Source organism: Frankliniella occidentalis, unplaced genomic scaffold (assembly GCF_000697945.3).
Source record: "Frankliniella occidentalis isolate FOCC.00 unplaced genomic scaffold, Focc_3.1 Scaffold143, whole genome shotgun sequence".
In the NCBI taxonomy this organism is placed as follows: domain Eukaryota; kingdom Metazoa; phylum Arthropoda; class Insecta; order Thysanoptera; family Thripidae; genus Frankliniella; species Frankliniella occidentalis.
Window position 1 is genome coordinate 264,630 of NW_026267270.1, and position 20,609 is coordinate 285,238.

The following is a 20,609-nucleotide window of genomic DNA, read 5'->3' on the forward strand; positions in this document are numbered from 1 at the left end:
TTTTTTTTTTCTTTTGATAAAAGGTATTGCATATTCTATGCTAGCTGGGGTTCCTCCAGTGGTTGGCATCTATATGGCGTTTTTTCCAGTCCTCATTTATGCTTTAATGGGCACTTCAAGACATTTATCAATAGGTGAGAAAATATGCATGGTTATTTATAAATGTGAAGTAAACAAAAAAAGAAAAAAAAAAGAAAAAAAACGTGGCCCTCCGGCTATGTCCAGGGTATGCTGGTTATGCTGCAGTCAACTTGTTAATTATCTTACCTGAACTTGCAATTTAACAATAATCAACAATTTTTTATTTATTTTTTCAGGAACTTTCTCTGTTGTGTGTATGATGACAAGTAAAGCAGTTCTAATGTATTCAGAAACAGAAAAAAATCCAAATAATTCAAATTTTACGCTAGTGGGAATAAGTATGGCTGAAAATCACTCAAGTTTATCACCAACCCAAGTAGCATCAGCTGTTTGCTTTGTTGTGGGGTTTTGGCAGGTATGGTTTTTTTCTTTTTTCAGCAATGTAGTTAAAAACTGAAAAAAAAAAATTACCTTCCTGCCTAACCTCTGGTAAGTGTTTTGTCTCTACTTTATTTCCAGGTGGTAATGGGAGTTCTTAAAATGGGTGTATTAAGTGTTCTGTTATCGGAAACGTTAGTAAGTGGATTCACCACAGGAGCTGCGATTCATGTAATCACTTCTCAAATTAGCAAATTCTTCGGAATCAAATTACCTAGGCGCACAGGAGCTCTAAAGATTATCTATGTGAGTGAAGACATGTTTTGACTCTTGCTTATACTGTAGATGTGAAAGCACTCTATTTACATTGGGGTTTTGGTTTTCAGTCTTATTATGATCTGTTTTTCCACATAACAGAGGCGAATCTTGTGACTGTTGGTATATCTCTTGCCACAATCGTCATCTTAACTATATGGAATGAACTTGTAAAAGTAAGTGAAATTATTTAAATTTTTGTTTCCTCTAATTATTTTTATTTGTTTAAAGGACTGGCTGATGTCTTTTTTTTTTACATTCTAGCCTCGTATTGAAAAGAAGCTTCCAATTCCTATACCAATAGAACTGTTTGCTGTTATCATTGGTACAGCTGTTTCTTACTTAGCAGGATTTGAAGAATTTTACAAAGTCAAAACAATTGGCCATGTCTCAACAGGGTGAGGAATTCTCAGTAACCTCACTACATGACTTATTTTATTCCTGAAATTGCTCTTCATGAAAGATTGCATTACCATAGGTTACCATTACCAGAAATTCCACCTTTAGCTCTTTTCCCCCATCTTCTTGTTGATGGATTGGTTATTTGCCTCGTGGCCTTTTCCATAAATATGTCAATGGCCAAAATTCTTGCACGAAAAGCTGGGAACTATTCTGTAGTGGCAAATCAAGAACTCTTGGCTGGGGTAAGTGCTAGGTACCTACCAGTGATACCTCTTAAATGCTAATTTTTAAATTTTGCTTTCTCATGAAAGTAAAGAAATTAAATAAAATTTGTTAAACTAATTTATATGTTCTTCTCTCTCTTTTTAGGGGTGTGCAAACCTGTTTGGGTCTTTATTTGGATGCGTCCCCACAGCTGCATCACTTTCAAGGAGCATGATTCAGCTGAAGGTTGGTGGAAAGACACAATTTGCCAGTTTCTTTTCATGCTTCATACTTCTTTTTGTACTCCTCTTTGTTGGGCCACTTTTCCAGCCTTTGCCAAATGTAAGTTGTTTTTTTGTGTGTGTGCATTTTTTTTGTCTGCTTTCAAGAAAATAACTCATTTAACTCAATAGACACTATTTTGCCTCAGTGTGTTCTAGCATCCATTGTTGTTGTGGCCCTTAAGGGCATGATTATGCAAGTGAAAGATCTCTATCAAGCTTGGAAGCACTCCCATGCAGATGCATTAGTGTGGTTGGGTTCATTTCTTGGAGTTGTTCTCCTTGACATTGACTATGGCCTAGGTATTGGAGTCTCCCTATCTCTTTTGACCTTAGTCATCAGAGGACAAAAGCCACTTCTCAGAGTACTTGGCAATGTTCCGGGCACTCAACTATATTTAGACATCAAATGTTATCAATCTGTAAGTATTTCTTTCTTTTTCCTTTTATTTCAAATGAAGAAAAACGGAATTTGGGGGCAGTTTTATGGTGCATGGAAATTATTTGTATCTTTCGTTTAAAGGCTGTTGAAATTCCTGGTGTGAGAATTATTCAAATTGCTGGTGGGTTGCACTTTGCAAATAATGAATATTTTCAACATAAAATCTTATCTCTTATGGAAGGGGGAAAACATGATAAAGCCCTTCATGACAATCATATTGGTTCCAATCCAACAACAATTGAAACAAACAATCATTCAAAGGTAGAGTAATACTAAATACTTAAAAGAGAATACATATCAATTCACTGTAAAATCACAGGTTACGTTGTGGTACATTATGTAAATTAATATGTTGTTTTCCAGCCATTATGTTTGGTACTGGATATGGTTTCAGTTTCCTTTGTTGATCCATCATCAGTGAAAGGGTTACTTTCTTTACACAAAGACATTCAAGAACAAGGCCGTATATTGTGCCTAACAAACTGTTCATGTAAGTATTTTCTTGCTTGCCTACCTTGTCATATATATATAACCCCAACTACTAATTCAAACTTTGATTTTTTAGGGAACGTGTATGAAAGCTTCAATAAATGCAGTTTTTTTAAAGACTTCCCTGATTCGTACTTATTTTCTTCAGTTCATGATGCTGTTGTGTTTATATCAAGGCAGTCAGTAATGTTGTGATAAATATAATACGTGGCTCTCTTTTGGATCTGTCACATGTGTTCTAATTCAACGATCTTTGTAGGACATATGCAAATGTGGGTTTCTTGTACCTATTTATTTTCCTATTTATATTTCTCTCTGTGATTTAGTAAATTTGCTAAAGAAAATGCGTACATCAATTTAATCAACTGGTGAACCTTGGGACTTAATGTTTTTGTAGAGTTGTTGTGTGATTTTTTATTTCTCTTCCGTATGGAATGCTTATAGTGAGAAATGATATCAAAAAGATATGTACATCAGAAATGTTTATATTTTTGTACCAGATTAATCAAAATGTTATCCTAAAACTGACCCATATATGAAGTTTGCTATCATCGATTCACTAATTTAAAAAAATTCTCACTGGTTGGTTCACTTAAAACCAGAACTTACTTTGAGTTGCAGACAACCATAGTTGTGCTCACTTAATTATCTTTATGTGGCTATTGTTCTTAAACATCGCAAACAGTGTGAAAAAAATCTTTGTTTAATACTTATTCAGAGGCTGTGGATTTGTTACGGGCACAGTTTGTTTATTGTTGTTAAAGCTGATCTGCATATTTATCTATTTTTTAGCAAGCCATTTGCATGTACATAGAAATGCTGGTATTGTGCTGAAATTAAAAGAGATTTATAAGTTCAGTGTGGACCAGTTTTCTAGTCTCATAGCACGCGTTTTTTCCTACGGAATTCAGGGTGGAGTGTTTCCTTTGTCATCTTCTATAGTGAGGTTTTGTAGTACTTTATGGTGCATAATATTAATGACATGCCCATTTTTGTGCTCCCTACAAAATCGTTAAATCACAGCATTTGTATCTTATTAAATGTATGTATTGTTCCAAACAGTATTAATTCTCACTTGTCTGAATACCACACTAATGCTGTGAATTTTAAATCATAGTCTTGTCTTGAAATAGTTGGTCCATCAGATTGACAAATAGAGTGGTGCTGCAAATTATAACCACTGTGTCGAAGATGGTGGTTTCATGTTTTATTGCTGTTATTTATAGGAATCTGAATGACTGGTGCAGTAGGTCCAGCTGGAAATGGCTGTGCTATTTTTATTTTTTTAAAGTATGTGTTGATGTTATATTGTTTTACATACTGTGCCTTGAGGAATGGAAATTTTAGAAGTAATAAAGACATTTAACAGGAACGGATTGCATTTTTTGGCTTTTAGTTCTGTTTTGAAATTTAGTTTTCCTTGCGATTGGATTATTGGTGTGAGCTGACGTTTTCGTCTTCAAGTTTACTTCAACATCATATTAGCGTGCTTTTTTTTTTCTGCTCTATATGTTACAAATAAAATGGCGGACATCACCGCCACTTTGATTTTGCATCCATTTTTTGGATGGTTTGCAGTTCAAAGTTATCTTTTTAAAGTTTTTAATGGAAATCTCAATTAGATTATAATGTCAGAGAAGGGGGCTGAACCCCTGCTTTATTTTTGTTGCTTTATGTTTTTAGAAAATTCACAGTTGAAAGGTTTTTCCTTTTTTTTTCTCTTTTTAAATCTCCTATGTAAATGTTATAATAACTTCTCTGGCAAAAAGTGTCCAGAGCTAGCGCCAGCGCCAGGCTTGCGCCAGGCTTTCTCACCGCAGTAACGCCCTGCCGGTTAATTCAAATGTGTCCCGCCGTGCTCGCTCGCGCTCCTTGAAATTGTAGTGTTGCCATCTTCGCAACACACATAATGTCGAAAATCGCAATGCATTGTAATACATTAAATGCATCTAAACGATAAGAATGAATTTATTAATTTTAAAGAAAATAAATAGTTTTCAGTTAGTCCTTTCCAATGCAGTTTCAACGGCTTTTGAATGTTGCTGTACCAGACCAGACTAGGCTTAGGAGGCTACATGACCTGTTTGAGCTTGAGCAAGCAAACAATCCAAATAAAAACACGACACTTGTACTTGTTAAGACGTTAAGACCAAAAAACAATTCGTGAGCCATAATTTGAGGTACTTATTTTCATTCGTCTGTAAAAGTCAAGTATTACTACATGAATTACTATCAGTTATTCAGATGAGCGAAAGAAAATATGTTATTTTGAACTTTTGAATCATACAGCTCACTGCATCGTGAAAATGTGAATGTTTCATGCTTCTCTGAACCAGGAGACATGTTTATTATTTTGCACATCTTTTGTTACAGTCGTTTACAATGACGAAGTTTTGTGAACCCTGCGGTTTAACATTGTCCATTGACAGCTACAAATCTCATATACTTGGCAAGAAGCATAAGCTTATAGAAACAAATTTGGAACAGAAGAAAAAATTAGAAGAAACTGGATTGTTTATCAGAGGTGTTCCAAATCAGCCTATTTATTCTTACTTCATACAGTTCTAATCCATTCATTCTTTTCTAACCATAACCCATTGTGCCTTGTAGGTGTACCGTATAATATCAAAGCTGCGGAACTTCGCTCTAGATTTGGTCAGTTTGGAGATATATCTAAAATTGAGGTGTATGGAAGTAAAGCTTATTTAAACTATGTTGATAAGTAAGTTCAAAATATCCGTACCCTATAGAATTCTTATTTAACTAATTAGCTAACAGATAACTGTATTACTCGCATGGTGTTTCAGGATATCGTGTGATGAAGCTCTTAAACATAAACACATTATTAACAACAAAGTTTTAGAGGTGAACCGCAGAAAATTTATTTCAAGTAATACTTTAAGTCTGTTACTGACACATATTAGTAACCCTATTACAGCATGTTTTTACTTGTACTACCTCCCTATGGTTTAACAGATTCACCTGGATCCTCAGGAGTTGGTCATGGACAAGGGCAGAAGAGAAGCTTTGATAATATCCTTAAAAATGCAAAGCCATCACAGACAAAGAATAACTTAGACTACAATGAAGTCTTAAATGCCATTTCTGCTCCTGCACCAATCATTTATCAATTCTCAACACTGAAGAGCTTATTATTAGCAGGGAATGAGAATTGCCATTCTATCATGCAAAAGATTTGTTATGATCTGGAACTTGCTATGAAAACAGTTTTCAGTAGTTGCAAGTTATATCCTTTTGGATCAATGACTACTGGTCTCGCTTTCAAAGACAGTGATCTTGATGTCTTTGCTGACTTAGGTTTATAATTGTTCTAAAATATTTTTACTGGTTTCCTATTGCAATGTTGCTATACCAATTTAATTGTTGAACTCTGTCTACCAATCTATTTTCAGAAATCAATCAATCAAATTGTCTCTTGCTGGAAGGAACTCAAAACACTGCAAAGAAAATTTTTGACAAAGCCAAAAGCTGTCTCTATCGAAGAGGAGATATATTTACAAATATAGTTCCAATTCAAGGTGCCAAAACACCCATAATCAAATTTGTTCACAAAGCTTCCGGTATCTCTTGTGATTTAAGCTTCAGAGATGCGGTTGGATATTGCAACAGTGGCCTTTTACGTCACTACCTTCAAATGAATGAAAGGCAAGTAAACAGAAGTGTTCTGAAATGAAAATAGAAACATTCAATTAGTAATTGTGTATGTGGAACTATGTGTACATTGAGAAACCCTTAGTAATTTAACTGCTTTTTTTTTTTTTTTTTAAATCTCATTTTTAATGTTTTTTTTTTTTTTTGACCAAAACATGTATTTTAATTTTTCAGGTTTTTTGAGTTAGTTTTCTTTGTCAAATACTGGTCTCGTATGCATCAATTTTGTTCTACTAGTAAATTCTCCAACTTTGCATTATGTATGCTGAGTCTGAGCTTCATACTTTCTCTGAAAGATTCAAAGGGAAACAAAGTGGTCCCACCAGTTCAGGACTTACTCAATACAGCTGATCAAAATGATCCGCTCTACTATGTTCAAGGTTGGAGATGTGCTTTCAACACTTCTCCAATCACTCTCGATTTGCCAAGCACACCTAATTTTACCATGCCAGGGCTACTAAAAAGCTTTTTTGAATACGTAGCTCAGTTACCATTTGAAACAAATGTCATCAGTGTACTGACGGGTGAATTAATCAGTAGGAAAATATTTGAAGAGAATCCAATAGAACTCCCCGAGGCATATGAATGTTACAAAACTCATATTGCTAGAAACCCCATTGAAGTTCTGTGTAAGGTAGGTTGGTTGTGAAGTTGATGCTATGTACTTGAAATAAGACCTAATATAATCAGTTGATATTTCTGTATCTCAGCCTGATGAGTGTGTCGTGATTCATGACCCATTCAAACTGAATCATAATCTAACAGGAAGGGTTACAAAGGAGGTTCTTCAGAGCTTTACATGTGCCTGCAAGGCTGCTGCTGAACTGTGTGCTACAGCCATGGACATTAATCAGTCACAGTCAACTCTTCTTCACCAGCTATTAAAACCGAATCAACCTTTACCAAACTCAGCTAAACACTCACCAGCTAAAGGTTCAACAGGTAGAGGAAATGTTGATTCTTCTAAGGCTGTTGTATCAATTTCCTCTGAAATGCCTGCAGATTTTCAAGGAAATCTTATGGAAAAAAGCACTAGATTTATCGCTACCATTTTAGAGAAACTCCTCTATTTTAAAATTGAAAAGACAATAGTAGGCGACAGTGTTGTTGAAAGCAAAGTTTGCAAAACTGATTTTGCGCAGGATGTTCATGAGGAAAACCAGACTACTGTGATGATCTGTCAAGGAACAAAAGATGTTTGGAATGGAAGGAAAAAGGCTCAAGCACTTCTTAAATTAAAGGGTATTTGTTTTCAAAACCCCCTGTCATTTCATGATGAGTCATGTGTTTCATCACATATTGCTGAAACAAATGTTGCCATTTCTAACTTCCATTTAGAATGTAGATTAATGTGTTGTAAAGGAAAGCTGTGTGTTCAATTTTATAATTTAACTGAAGGAAAACAAGGGCATTTTAATTCCTGTATGTCATTTGTGAAAATTGTTATTGGCAGATGGATTACTGAGTTTTCCAAAAACTTTTTAACTGATGATAAAATAATTTTAAAATAAAATAGTGCAGCCAATGGAAGTATGTCGTGTGATGAATGAAGAAACAACCAACAACACTTCATTATTTTATTTCACATAGCAAATAAAATGAATCAAAGTAATAGATCAACTATGATTTTGCACACTACCTCTTATGACCAAAACATAAGTCCCTTACATTGTCAAGGGGATTCAGAATTCTTATCCTTTTTTTTTGTTTTTTGTAAAAGGACATTAAAAACTTCAAAATGTTGATAAAACAGTGTACTTTTTTCTGCATCTTTTCATGCTACGCACCCAGAGCTGAAAAATGCAGAGTACACCCTCTAAACTACAACCTCAAAACCAAATAACTGACATTGCTACAAATTATAACTAATTAAATTGTACAATCTACAATAAAATGAGGGGTAAAACAAAACCAAAACTTGATTACAAAACCGATGGTGATCGTGCATTTGCTAACTTGCATATAAAGTTGCCTGATTCTTACACTTGCATTAAATGAAGAAGATAGTACATGTACCATATGCGAAGTATTTTGGAATGAGGTACAAACAACTAGGTAAAGTAGCCTTACAATCATACATCTGTGTTCAATCATCAGTTATTTCTTGCTTTATTATTCTGATCACGGACTTTTTCCGTTTACTGTCTTGCATTGGAACATCACATTCTATACTTCTTTTATTTGACCCTATCTGGGCATCCTCTTCACATGAAACTTCCATAACATCGGCCACTTCAGGAGTCAAGCCTTCATTCAGTTCAGAGTCAATGATAACAACAACAGTAGAACTGTCTTCATTCACTTCAGAGCCTTCATCAAGACGAACAAATTGTCCATGCTCATTCATATAGCCCTGAATCGTCTGGATTTCATCACTGGTAGTTAAGTTTTCGTCATTCTTCATTTGAAGAAGAGATAACTCCCTAAAAGTTGTAAAATTTTGCTTAAGTTTGGATCATTTTGGAATGTACGTACAATAAGAAATCTACTTCCAATGGAATAAATACCTTGTGGCATCCCCTGTGTAAACCTGTACTTCATCAGTTTCTAGACAGAGCTGAATGTTACCAGCCTGAGAGACTAGCTTGTAGAACGGCAAGTCAGATGACTGTATTCCTTCACCATCTGTATCAACATCTGAGATCAAGATTGATGCTGGATCATCTGCATCATCCTGAGATCCATCTCTGTTGCCTTGTTTGCCCTAAATGAATATTAAATTATCAGTAGATATACTTCATAAAACTGGAAATAAAACAGTTTCATTAAATCAAGACAAAACAGAAATAAAATTTACCTTCCTGTTGCCTCGTTTTTTTGATTTGGACATGTAAGCAGTTCCAGCAGCTTCTGCTTTTGCTGCTTTCTGATCTTTAAGTGCCTGACGAGTTTTCTGGAATAGCAAACAAAATATTACATACCCAATACACAACAATCTGAAGGAAAAAAGAGAAGCGAGAATGAATAGTACCTCTTGTTCTTCCTTTTTCTTCTGCAACTCTTTTTCCTTATCCCATAATTCATCTAGGGTGATAGGACGACCAAGTTTTTCAGACAAATTATTTAGGTACTCTTTGGTGACTTGCTCACCTTTCCTTACCCATTCTGGATCAACTTGACGAGGCTGACCTCCATTTTCTTGCATGATTTTATACCTAAATAAATTCAACTGATTAATATGTTGCACATGGATATGAAGTGGGCAACGACTAAAAAAGCTTAGTTAAAGAAGCATATACCAGAAAAAATACCAGCACATCAGAAAATCGTGTAAGAAAACCCCTATTATTATAAGAGTCAAAACTGAAAAATTCAGTTTCATGTATTGGCTTGAGACACCCTACTTTTTAGTCCAATCTGCTTAGATATTTGCGTCTAATGATACATACACTCAAATAGTAAATGCTCTCCCCTTATCTTATGTAAAATAAAATAATAAAATTAAAAAGAGAGAGAGAGGGAAAAGAGGGTGAGGGTGTTACCCTATATTCTGGCATTTAGGGTAATCCAATTTTAAGTGCAGAAAAATAAAAACTACATGGATGCGCTTATGATTGGATATCAACTGAGGGAGCTGTCAGAAGATTAATTTTGATAAGTAAAACACTTACTTTCTGTAGGAAAAATCAGGACAGTTGTGAATGGACCGCACATGCTTTGCAATATTTCCTTGCGTGTTGCAAGCAAAAGAACAGAATGGACAAGCATAAGGGCGTTCTTTTGTATGGATAGCGTGATGTCTTAAAAGATGATGCTTCGTTTGAAAACTTTTGTCACAGTCTCCACACTTAAATAGACGCTCTCCATGAACTGCATTTCGATGAACATTCAGCCTTGCAAGGCAGGCAAATGATGCTGTGCACTCCTCACACCTGCGTAATAACAAATGAGAATATGAATTACTTCATACATTCTACTGCAAGCTTCTGTTACTCAAAGAAATGTTCTGAGGATGATTTACTTACTTGTACGGTCTTTCACCAGTATGAGAACGCATGTGTTCTAAGAAAGCATTCTTCTGTTTCACACTGGCACCACAAACTGGACAAACATGATTGTTATATTCCCCATGATGGCGCATACGTATGTGAACACGTAAATTGTTAGGGCGATGTGTAACAAAACCACACTGCAGGAAAAATTTAACAACATTTACCCAAAACTCTTATGATAAAACAATCCTAAAAATTAGGTTCTTCTATCATGCTCACATTTAAAAATATAATTAAACAATAAATTACTTACAATATCACATTCATGTTTAGTATTCCTCTCATGTATTGCTTTGACATGGTCACGAAGGGTGGAATCTTTTGCAAATGCTTTCCCACAAAATTCGCAGATTTTATTCTTTTCCCCCGTGTGAATAGTTTGATGACGCGTTAAATCAACTTTTGTGTACGCCTTATAGTCACAGTGTGGACAAGCAAAATCCCTTTCATTGCGATGTCTCTTTATATGAAGTTCTGTGTAAGGTATGGTAGATTAAAGTTATAAAATAAAAATTTGAATAATTTGAAATATATTATGTATGAACTAGAAATTGTAAATGGACTTACGTAATCCACATGCTTGGCTGAATGTTTTATTACATTCAGTGCACTGAAATGTTGATTTTGATCCAGGCTTGGAAGATTTAGAAGATCCCTTTGGAATATTTTCTTTGTGCTTCTTGACATGCAAAGTTAGGGAAAACTTTGTTTTGGTCTTAAAATCACAGAAATGACACTCATATTCTGGAAAAAGACATTTTGAAACAATTAACAAAAATGGAACCTTTTTTTAAAGCTCTAACAACCATTGACTAAAAATAACTGTAACCTTGGAAATGGTTTGCCTCACCTTCTTTATCAATATCAGGGTCATCCTCCTCCTCCTCCTCCTCAGTAGCAAGAGGATCATATATTTCATCATCAATTAATTCATCCTCATACGTGACTTCATCAGTGGCAGTATCTGATTCAATTTTAACATTTATGACTGTTGTTTCGCCATCAGTAGACACAATTCCAGCATTAGACAAATCTTCACTCTCTTGACTATTTGTCTTATCTTTCAAGCACTCAGACTGATCTAAATTAACATTCACAGTTATTGCCTGGCTCAAATCCTTTTGAGATATTTCATTTGATAAGCTTGCAAGTATTTCTGCAGATTCAGCAACATCAGATGGTACAGGAATGTTTTTACGAGCACTGAGAGGTGATAATCCTTCAATCACAACATCTCTGGATTTGGTGTCATTCACAATTCCTTTGGGAGATGATTGCTGAGCCCTTGGCTTTCTAAGGCCTCTGATCAAATTAGCAGCATTAATGCGCTTTGTTCTGCGTCCATGAAGTGTCTTTACATCTTCCAACAGCACCACTAGACACAAAAACAAATCAGATTTTCAAATACATATTTTAAAAATTACAGGTTTGTGAACCTACGAAGGAAATCCTATTTCAATTTGATAAATCCATACTTTGACAATCAAATAAAATTTTACCTGGTGTTCCTTCATCAATGATAGGATTTTTACTTTCTTCTGCTTCCCTTTTGACTCGAACTCTGGAGAGCCCTCTGACTTTTCCTTTACTAGGACTGTCATGTGGCAGAACAATTTCATTTTGAGAAGCATCTGTTAGTTCACCTTCATCTCCATAGATGTCTTCATTCTCTCCAGATGTATCATGAGATATAATCTGCTCTGACTTTGAATTTGATACACTATTTTTTTTTGGAGTCTCCCCCCTTTTGGATTTAGGGCCAGGCCGCTTGGAGATAGTTTCATCTGTGGGGAAGGGAGGCAATTAGGAATGCATTAGTGAGCAAATCAGTGGTGGTCAATGAAAACAGTCAAACAAAAAAGTAACAAACCTGCATTTTGAGGAAGTTTTGAATCAGGCAGCTTCTTCTGGATACAACTAAGAGCCTTTTGACGGATGCTTTCAGGGAGGTGCTGAAGCTTCTTGAATAGAGCTTCCACCTGACAAGACAGGTAAGCTTAGGTAAGGATATCATTGCAAGTGGTAAAACTAGATCGTAATAAAACACTAGTGTTTTTTTATTATATTTCGCAAAAAAGCAATTTGAACATAGCTATAAGATTCAATAGTGAATGAAGGTTAGGTAGACAGGAGGTAATTGTGAGTATGCAAAGTTTCCGAAAGAATGCAAAACAAATGTTCAAGTCAACATGAGAACGACTGTAAACAAACATTTTCAACCCCGTTGAACAAGATAACTTTTAGCGGGAGAAACTTTGATGAGAAGGCATGAAGTGTTGTAAAGGCAGAGAGCGCACGCCATTCGTAGCTTTGGAGGAAAACCAAAGAGCGTCATCCGTACCCTTTATTTACGAAGCTTACCTCTTCCAAAACATCAGGGCTGTCGGCAACATCCATTTCTTACTGAATGGTAATGATAAACATTAAGAAATGAATTCATGCACTACAAATTCGCCATACTCAGAACGTAACCTTGCCACAAGTTTTTCTTCAACCCAACGGACAACGACGTACGTAAGTACAACGGAAGTTGAGAGGAACGCGTCTCCCTCCGCCCCTTCACCTCCCCTCTCGCATCGTTTCCGCCTGCTACCTGCAAATAATGATTGCGTAGATAACCATGCCTGTAAATAAAGCTGATTTGCTCTCTGAATGTAGTCTGCTAGGCGTCGTAAACATTATTTTTGCAATAATTTGTGTAATTTAATTCGGGAGCTATCTTGATCTCAACCCAACCGGCTATCATAGCCGTTTTGCATTGGTAAGCTTACGATAGGTGGAATCAATTCAGCCCTGGTCTGCTATTCTTAGTCATAGAAATGTGATGATGGGAAGAAACAAGATTATGAACACTTCGGTAAGTGATGATGGTTGAATCAGCGCGTATCAAAAAGCCGGCGAGAAAAGGGACTTTTAGTGGTTTACTCGACTTCTTCTTGTTTCATATTACTTCTCAACTACATTTTGATGTTGCATATGTACCTTTAATCAACCTTTTTATCTTTGTCCCCATCGGCATACACATATATTTTTTTTTTAAAAGGAGAAATTAATGTGGAAAAGTTCTGACGTTGATGTATGTTTGTTTTCAGGTAAAAGAAACTTTAAATTATAGACATAGCATGTGATTTTCTACCACTGAGCTCTATCAATATGTCTTCAACAATTATGGAAGATGCAGTCTATCTCTTAAATTCTCTCTTATTGGGAGAAGACCCAGTAAGTTTCCATTTCATATTCGCTCCCTACCAGTTAAAATCAAACTAGACCGAGTGGAAATGAGTTTTATACAAAGAGTTATTTTATAGCCGTGTTTTTAAATTACAGACTGTGGAAGACTTTATACTCCTTGTTGGGACATGTGTAGCATTCATTGCATTTATTCTATGGTGCTGTTTTCCTGTTGCCCCAAAGGATTCTCCAGGATATAGAAGAGCAGACCCATCGTATATTAATTAGATAAACATTCTTTATTTCTTAAAAGCAGTACAAAAAAGCAAGTGTACTGAAAACATTTAAATTTTGTTAATGTTACGTATACTTATTTACTACTCTTTACAAAGATATGGATGTTCAGAAACAGTTAAAAACTACCCCAGAAGCGCTACTGCATTAAATGCGCTTCAATGCGCATTGAAATGCACATAAAATGTGACACATTGGTGACACATTACATGCAAGTAGAGTGCACAAAATGCGCATTAAATGCGTATTAAATGCTGTAATAATGTGCTTTAAAAGCATCACCAATGTGTCGCCTTTTATGTGCATTTCAATGCGCATTGAAGTGCATTTAATGCGGTTGGCGCTACTGGGGTAGCAAGCCGTAAAATTGAGAGTAGTGAACTCCTTTACGTGTAGTCCTTCTCTCAGTTTTCTTTGTTTCTTTTTTTTTAAAGGATAATCAATTCTAAAAGTTCAGTTTTTAAAAATTTATGTCTTTGATGGTGGGTTTTACGTTAACTTGTATTTAGATATAAATTGCACAAACAGTGGTATCTAAGCTAAGTATCAAATGTGCCATACATTTCTAGTTTTAAAAAAAATGACTTTGTATCCGTAAATGGTACAAAAAAGATCTCTTGATGTAGACTGATATCATTCAAATATGTTGAAATGTTTGAGGACTCATATTGTGAACTATGATTAAGATATGGTATCATGTCTCATGGACTTTTTCTTTTTGACTCATTTGCTTACCTGAAATGATTTTGAATTTTTCTCCATTGAACGGCACATGGGCATGTTTATTTATTTATTCAGGTCAGCTAACCGTTTTGGAGCATTTTCCAAGAAACGTATGGTTCCTTGATGGGAAAAATCTCACTTTGACTGAATTTTTGCTAGTCTGAAGATTTTTGATCTTCCAATGCTTCAGCAATGTTGCTGTACATTACACTATGTAGGATTAGGTTGTTTTACCTGTCATTTTGTCTTCTTACATTACTAGTCATTGTATCTTCAGTAAGTTTGTTTTTCAACTTACCTGTTATTTTATTCTTTACTTTGTTGAACTTTGCCGTGCATGAAGCATTCAACAACTTACACGTTGTTTGACTCTGAGAATGCAATCATCATGGTGTACTTTAAATGACTTGACCTGTAATATTTTTATACTGGCTGATAAAGGAAATGTGTGCTTGAGGTACATGCCCTGTATTATTATTATTGCTCATTAGAAAGGTTAAACCCCTTCAAATCATCAGTTGAAATTTTACACAATAATTCAAGAAATTAAAATTATCACCTGTAATGGACAAAGAAAAGTGGATTTGGGAATATGACATGAGAAATCCAAAGAAGCATAAATGTCTTATCACATAAATTTTATTTTAACTTAGGACCTTTTCAAAAAAATCATAATTACTAGATACATGCTAAAACTTAAAAATATGTGGTACAAAAGAGAATTTTTTAATGCAACTTTACAGTACATGCAAATTAAACAAAGATTTTGAGAAGAGGAAAAAGAAAAACATCCATTTAAAGATGTGTTTTAAACAAACATTTATGACTTTAACAAATGAGGATGACAAAAAAGGAAAACAAATAGAAAGTGGAAATCATGTGGAAATGTACAAAAGGCTTACAAGAGAAAGTCAACAGAAATAGTTACTGAAATTGCATGATAAAGAGAGCAAGGCTTACTCAATCTAGCATTTCAGCATGAGACTTGTCTCATGATTTCAGGCACCTTGAAAGACCTTGCTCATACATCCGTCACAAGCACAAAAGGTAAGAGAATACATTTAAAACTTGGAAACTATATTTCCTACAAACAAGGCCTTTTTCCTTTCTTAATTCAAGGAATAAATTAATTGACAACTAATACAAAAATGACTAGACTTCTTGTAATAACTGCAATTAAAAGTATGCTATGATCATACTATGCAGTATGTTTCATTACGTTTTCAGCACAGTGCATGAGATTTGGTGCTATAGATCCAACTAGTATTGTGCTCATAACACTGTCAGTACTTACAGCTAAATGTGGAACATTGTGCTCCTCCTTGCCAATCCATTTCTTAACGGCCCTCAATTATCAACCAAACAGCACAGCCAATAGCCCTTTTGCTTCCTCAAACCTGCTTGTCATCTGACATTTCAAAATTCATAATTTAAGGTATAAAACATGGCAACTTGAACAGTTTCCTTTAAAACAGGGAAGGAAAAAAATAAGCCAGAGGGGGTACAAAGAGAAGAAAGCAAAGTTCTTTAAACAGTCGGCAAGTAACTATCTTCGCAAAAAACAAAATGTAGCCTTGTTTTATATAAATGAATAGTTAAAATAGGCATGTATTTGTACTGGGCAAATATTTTTTCTTTCTTTCTTTCTTTCTTTCTTTCTTCTCTTTTTTAATCAAATAGAAACAGACTTTTTGTCTCTTAATGAAACGGATAATGGTGTACACCACCTTCATAGAGTAATTGTTGATCAACGCTTCAGTATCAGTCAATGCTTCTACTTAAAAATTTCCATTATAGTAACACCCAATTTCAAACAGACAAATAGATGGGACAACAATGGTAGATTGAGCAAGCAGTTGGAAAAAGTAATCAGTTAATAAACCAACAACATAGAGGCCTCTATTTCATCACACATTCACTCCCTCATTCAAATTACAAAACAAAATCCACATTTCAATCTCAACAACAAGTCTTTAAGAAGCCTCAGGCCACATGCTACAACTACCAGGAAAAGACTAGGTGGAGGGCAAGGTCATGCTTCAACTTTAGTGAAGTAACAGTCATCCTGAGATGGAGGGTTGCAGGCCTTGCATAGACACTCTATTTTCTGAGTTGTGCTGTATTGTCTTTCTAGATGAGCAAAGCGCTCGGCTGAAGAGGAACAAATAGCCTCCCTTAAATTATTGCCCTATTCAGTTGAGTGACTAACTTCTTTAATGACAAGTTAAAAAAAAACATACCACAAACAACATTTGTAAGGACTGTAGATCCATTTCTGACAAATGTGCACCAGCTACAAACTTAGAATTTACAAAGGACCCTGCTATGAGGACACTAACATTGCTAAAAAATACAACTTCAACTACAAAAATCAAGGCACACAGGCCACTTTAAAATATGATTTACAAGACCTTTAGAAAGATTAACATATAATACAAACAGAATTGTATCCATAGGTTAATTCAGAAATAATTAGATATTTTACTGACACTATATGAACTGGGTATTCTTTTTAAACTGAAAGTTTGACTACCCAAATAGAAAGAGGCACACTCAAAGCAAAGTCAACACCTAAGTATAACTAAGGTTTCACAGAGACATGACCTGCCTAAACGACCATAATAAAGTCAATAGATTTGTCCCACCACATATTTTAAGAGCAAGCCTTGGTGACCGTCAATCTTGTGTTTTGAAAGTATATCAAGGTAACATTTGACACATGTTATTGCTCAAAGGAACTGAATTTCTATGAATACTCAGTCTAGGCATAAAATAAATATAAATATTATAAGAAACATCAGCAATATTTTTTGTCATAAAATGATCACTTCTGAATCTGACGGGAGTAGGGTCTTGCAATACCCTGTTTGAAGGTCATGTTAGGGATGATCAGTTCATCAGAACATTCCGGACAAATCCACTATTGCTATAATTAAAATAGTTCTACAAACAGTTTGTATCAGAAAGATTATTATCATTTGGAGTAGTGTTCTCCAGAAAGCATTTCCTCTGGTGCAAGTATTAGTGATTGTTACAGATTACATGGCAAATACTAAAAGTTCCAGTGTAATAGTTCGTTGCAGAGCCACGTTAAATATGTTTCTATCACTCAGACTTAAGGCTTAGAGCTTTTAAGTATCACCCTACACAAAAAATAAAACCCACCACCCATTTTTCAAAATTTAGTTAAGTTTAAAGTGGATGACCAATCACAGGTGAATTTTTGGTGAAGAGATTGAAATGTTACTGTAATCGTCATCCATAACAAATTGGTCGGATACATAACCCCACCTGACTCAACACTAGCACATAATAAAGGGGACAGATTTGCCATCTATTGGCCAGTAATGAGGTCTATCCAAATTTGGCAATGAGGAGCATGCCTAAGTGACACTTAAATTAACCTTACAAAACGTCTTTTATATACAACAAAAATACGTAACAGCTTATCCACTTTTATTAGTCCACCACTATGGTGCACCTTCACATTAAAACATAAAAAAAGAACATAAAAAAACATCACATTCACGTTGAAACAGCAAAAAATTTACAGAAAGGATTGGAAAGTCTAAGCACATTCACATTACTACATGTGCGTGATGTTTAATACAAAATGGTCATGAGTTGATCACAAATGGCCAATACACATTCTTCTAGGAAAATTTATGTATTATAAATAATTGCAGGAACCTGTTTAACAGTTATCTCTCACTTTTGGCGAGAATTTTAACTACTACATTTATACTTGTAAAAAACTAATATTATTTGGTGCCTTTTCCTGAATATTCTACTCTATTCATTGTTCAGCAGTACTATGCAGTCCTTTGAATTATTTGTTCAAATAAGCTTTCAGTAATGTAATATTACAATAAGGTAATAATTAAAATAATATTTGTGGTATTATATTGTAACACTATGATTAACATAAAACAGATAAAAATAAAAAAAAAAGTAACTTAGCTGCCAATAAATATTTGGATGCCACTGATCTTTGGACTCACATGGAACTCCCTAGGTCACATTTGTTCAGTAGGCGTCAACTGTTGCTAGAAGGTGTAAACAAAAAAATGGTGGAAAAAAAAGGCGGGAGAGCAACAACTTTGTTAAAATTCTATCTACAAACATTAATAGACTTTATCATGATTAAGTTCTCAGAAGCTTTCTTCCAATTCTATTTAAGAGAGCTTCTTCATCTGCAATAACATGTAGTCATAACAATAATAAGAAAAAGAAAAAAACAGGAAGAGAGGAGCCAAATACTTTCTACATAGGACAGCACATGTAGGCAACAATACTAAGTGTAACACAATACATTACAAAAGTCAATACTTCTGGATTGGTTGAATCTCCTAAGAAATAGAAGCAGATTTTCACAAAGTCTTACAATGGTTTACCCTTGGATCATACTCATACAATTTTGAGTCTGTGTAGTAATCAACATGTAACATCTTGTCAAGATAAAACTAAAAATGTTTACCACCTCAGAGGCCAATCTTGGCAAGATCTGCACTTGAGCGATGTACACGCATATGATTTACCAAATTATTCTTGTGCGCAAAGCTTCTCTCACAGTGTGGGCATTTGAGTGGTTTATTGACAGCATGTGTCCTTTCATGTTGTATAAGCTGTAACTGCCTTTCAAATCTTTCTCCACATTGACGGCAGCCAAATGGTTTCTCTCCAGGGGTGTGAGTGAACATATGACTTTCCAAACTGGCTCTGTCTGTGAATGTGGCATCACAATGTGTACAAGCATAAGGATGCTCAACTTCATGAGTGCGCATGTGAGCCTGCAGATGACCTTTCTGGGTAAAATTCTGGTTACATAGTTTGCAGGTGTACTGCTTATTTCCTAAGTGAGTTTTGCGGTGGTACCACAATCCTGCTCTTGAAGAATAGGTATTCGAGCAAAGCTCACATTTGTAGCATTTATCCAGTTTTGGGCTCTTGGCCAGAAGTGCCTGAATTTGTGCTGATTGAAGGGTACGCGGCTCAGAGGCTGGAATTGATGGTGGAATTGCCGATATAATCAAATCATTATAACGGGCAGAACCATGTCGGATTGCTTCTTGAGCAGCACCGCCTGCCACATCATCATCTTTTTTAAACATGGAGCCTTCAAAAATTTGGGCAAAGTTAATATCACTACCTCTCTGGACAGGTGTAGTCCTTGGACTACCTCTGCGTCCATTGTCAAAGGAAGAAGAACCTTTGTTTGGACTTAAAGAGCGACGAGTGACTTCTAATTCAACTTCTGCACCAACAGCCGCTGCATCACCAACTTCCTCCTCTTCAGATCGACGAACAGAGTTCGGACCTCTATTACCTTCTTCTGGTTTCTCATCTAATGAATCTGGTTCCCATGGGGGTGCCTGTCCTCTACTGCGATGATATTTAATATGGACTTCAAGGTGACTTTTCTGCGAAAACCTTTTAAAACAAACATAGCAAGAATACTGTTTGTCACCTGAATGTGCTTTTTTGTGGTACCACAATCCAGCCCGAGATGAGTAAGAACGGGGACACAGGTCACAACGGTAGCACTTATCAAGTCGCGACGCCGATCCGAGTACCACTCTAGGAGTAATACTGAGCTCTGAATCAGGTTGAGACCCCTGGGCATCGGATTGGCCTACAATAACTTCACAAAACATAGGAGCAAAATCCATATCTGGATCTGGGTCTGTATCACCATCTTCATATTCAGGTGGTGTTTTGGCAGGGACTGGGCCAGGGCTTGTAACAGCAAGTGGGGGTGAGCTCTCTCTGCTTGCAGGAGAGGGATTCATCACAGGAACCACACTTATGTTTCTTGCGGCCAGAATGTCCATTGCTCCTTGTATTTGATTTTGTTCTTCTCTGCTGGGGCTACAACAAAAGTTTTGGGTTACTGTGTGCAAATGAACAGTAGCGGGAAAATTGTAAGTGATCAGTCTAGCACATCTCATACCTCCAAGAGTCATATAACTCCTCAGTAGGCCTTGGTCTAATGGCTCGAGGTTTAAGGCCATTACTTGATGCTTCCTGATTGTATGAATTCTTTGGTGGCCGACCTCGAGGATTTTTCTTCATAGCTGCGAGGGCTGACTCAAGATCCATGTTTAATGTCTATAACAAACAGAGCAAGATAAGTTAATGACAAGAAAGCTACTAACTACTATAAAT

At 35.6% G+C, this 20,609-nt stretch overlaps 5 protein-coding genes across 11 annotated transcripts in view; 3 read left to right on the top strand and 2 right to left on the bottom strand.

The window, feature by feature from the left end:
• LOC113211911 (prestin) overlaps positions 1 to 3,964 on the top strand; it is a gene marked incomplete at its 5' end in the record, with an annotated part of 27,494 nt that extends 23,530 nt beyond the window's left edge. The window contains 11 exon segments of the mRNA XM_052270905.1: positions 24 to 134; positions 318 to 496; positions 601 to 765; positions 846 to 950; positions 1,039 to 1,172; positions 1,253 to 1,418; positions 1,546 to 1,722; positions 1,811 to 2,083; positions 2,185 to 2,364; positions 2,467 to 2,593; positions 2,669 to 3,964. Coding sequence (XP_052126865.1) covers positions 24 to 134; positions 318 to 496; positions 601 to 765; positions 846 to 950; positions 1,039 to 1,172; positions 1,253 to 1,418; positions 1,546 to 1,722; positions 1,811 to 2,083; positions 2,185 to 2,364; positions 2,467 to 2,593; positions 2,669 to 2,787 — 1,736 coding nt within the window.
• A 914-nt stretch (positions 3,965 to 4,878) lies between these two features.
• LOC113211920 (poly(A) RNA polymerase, mitochondrial-like) lies at positions 4,879 to 7,794 on the top strand. The gene is made up of 8 exons (XM_052270904.1): positions 4,879 to 4,900; positions 4,966 to 5,116; positions 5,203 to 5,314; positions 5,400 to 5,482; positions 5,569 to 5,910; positions 6,006 to 6,258; positions 6,439 to 6,898; positions 6,975 to 7,794. Exons 2-8 carry the CDS (start codon positions 4,975 to 4,977, stop codon positions 7,773 to 7,775), a joined length of 2,193 nt encoding a protein of 730 aa, XP_052126864.1. The 5' UTR covers positions 4,879 to 4,900; positions 4,966 to 4,974; the 3' UTR covers positions 7,776 to 7,794.
• A 33-nt stretch (positions 7,795 to 7,827) lies between these two features.
• Positions 7,828 to 12,767, bottom strand: LOC113211919 (RE1-silencing transcription factor A). Its single transcript, XM_026430455.2, has 12 exons — positions 12,618 to 12,767; positions 12,127 to 12,235; positions 11,756 to 12,040; positions 11,107 to 11,631; positions 10,824 to 11,000; positions 10,510 to 10,730; positions 10,230 to 10,393; positions 9,876 to 10,136; positions 9,236 to 9,419; positions 9,062 to 9,157; positions 8,772 to 8,968; positions 7,828 to 8,687 (listed from the first exon to the last, which is right to left on the bottom strand). Exons 1-12 carry the CDS (start codon positions 12,651 to 12,653, stop codon positions 8,351 to 8,353), a joined length of 2,592 nt encoding a protein of 863 aa, XP_026286240.1. The 5' UTR covers positions 12,654 to 12,767; the 3' UTR covers positions 7,828 to 8,350.
• Positions 12,650 to 14,904, top strand: LOC127750155 (uncharacterized). Of its 3 annotated transcripts, none has more exons than XM_052270912.1 (3): positions 12,650 to 12,770; positions 13,349 to 13,475; positions 13,584 to 14,904. In XM_052270912.1, the coding sequence occupies exons 2-3, from the start codon at positions 13,410 to 13,412 to the stop codon at positions 13,713 to 13,715; spliced, it is 198 nt and encodes a 65-aa protein (XP_052126872.1). In that variant the 5' UTR covers positions 12,650 to 12,770; positions 13,349 to 13,409; the 3' UTR covers positions 13,716 to 14,904. The 3 variants fall into 3 exon arrangements, with proteins under 3 accessions (XP_052126872.1, XP_052126871.1, XP_052126870.1); XM_052270911.1 differs by lacking the exon at positions 12,650 to 12,770 and adding an exon at positions 12,896 to 13,017; XM_052270910.1 differs by lacking the exon at positions 12,650 to 12,770 and adding an exon at positions 12,908 to 13,113.
• Positions 14,905 to 15,065: 161 nt separating this feature from the next.
• Positions 15,066 to 20,609, bottom strand: part of LOC113211921 (zinc finger protein 436) — a 7,562-nt gene continuing 2,018 nt past the window's right edge. For all 5 annotated transcript variants that reach the window (XM_026430457.2, XM_052270906.1, XM_026430459.2 and 2 more), the window contains exons 3-4: positions 20,395 to 20,552; positions 15,066 to 20,312 (exon numbers count right to left, since the gene is read on the bottom strand). In XM_026430457.2, coding sequence (XP_026286242.2) covers positions 18,926 to 20,312; positions 20,395 to 20,552 — 1,545 coding nt within the window. In that variant the 3' untranslated portion in view covers positions 15,066 to 18,925. The remainder of the gene's footprint in view (positions 20,313 to 20,394; positions 20,553 to 20,609) is intronic.

Coding starts and splice junctions, on each gene's coding strand:
- LOC113211920 (XM_052270904.1), top strand. CDS start 4,975: ATGACGAAGTTTTGTGAACCCTGCGGTTTAACATTGTCCATTGACAGC. Junction 5,117..5,202: donor AACTGGATTGTTTATCAGAG/GTGTTCCAAATC, acceptor TGTGCCTTGTAG/GTGTACCGTATAATATCAAA. Junction 6,899..6,974: donor CCATTGAAGTTCTGTGTAAG/GTAGGTTGGTTG, acceptor TCTGTATCTCAG/CCTGATGAGTGTGTCGTGAT.
- LOC113211919 (XM_026430455.2), bottom strand. CDS start 12,653: ATGGATGTTGCCGACAGCCCTGATGTTTTGGAAGAG. Junction 12,236..12,617: donor GCCCTGATGTTTTGGAAGAG/GTAAGCTTCGTA, acceptor CTGTCTTGTCAG/GTGGAAGCTCTATTCAAGAA. Junction 11,632..11,755: donor CATTGATGAAGGAACACCAG/GTAAAATTTTAT, acceptor TTTTGTGTCTAG/TGGTGCTGTTGGAAGATGTA.
- LOC127750155 (XM_052270912.1), top strand. CDS start 13,410: ATGTCTTCAACAATTATGGAAGATGCAGTCTATCTCTTAAATTCTCTC. Junction 13,476..13,583: donor TCTTATTGGGAGAAGACCCA/GTAAGTTTCCAT, acceptor TTTAAATTACAG/ACTGTGGAAGACTTTATACT.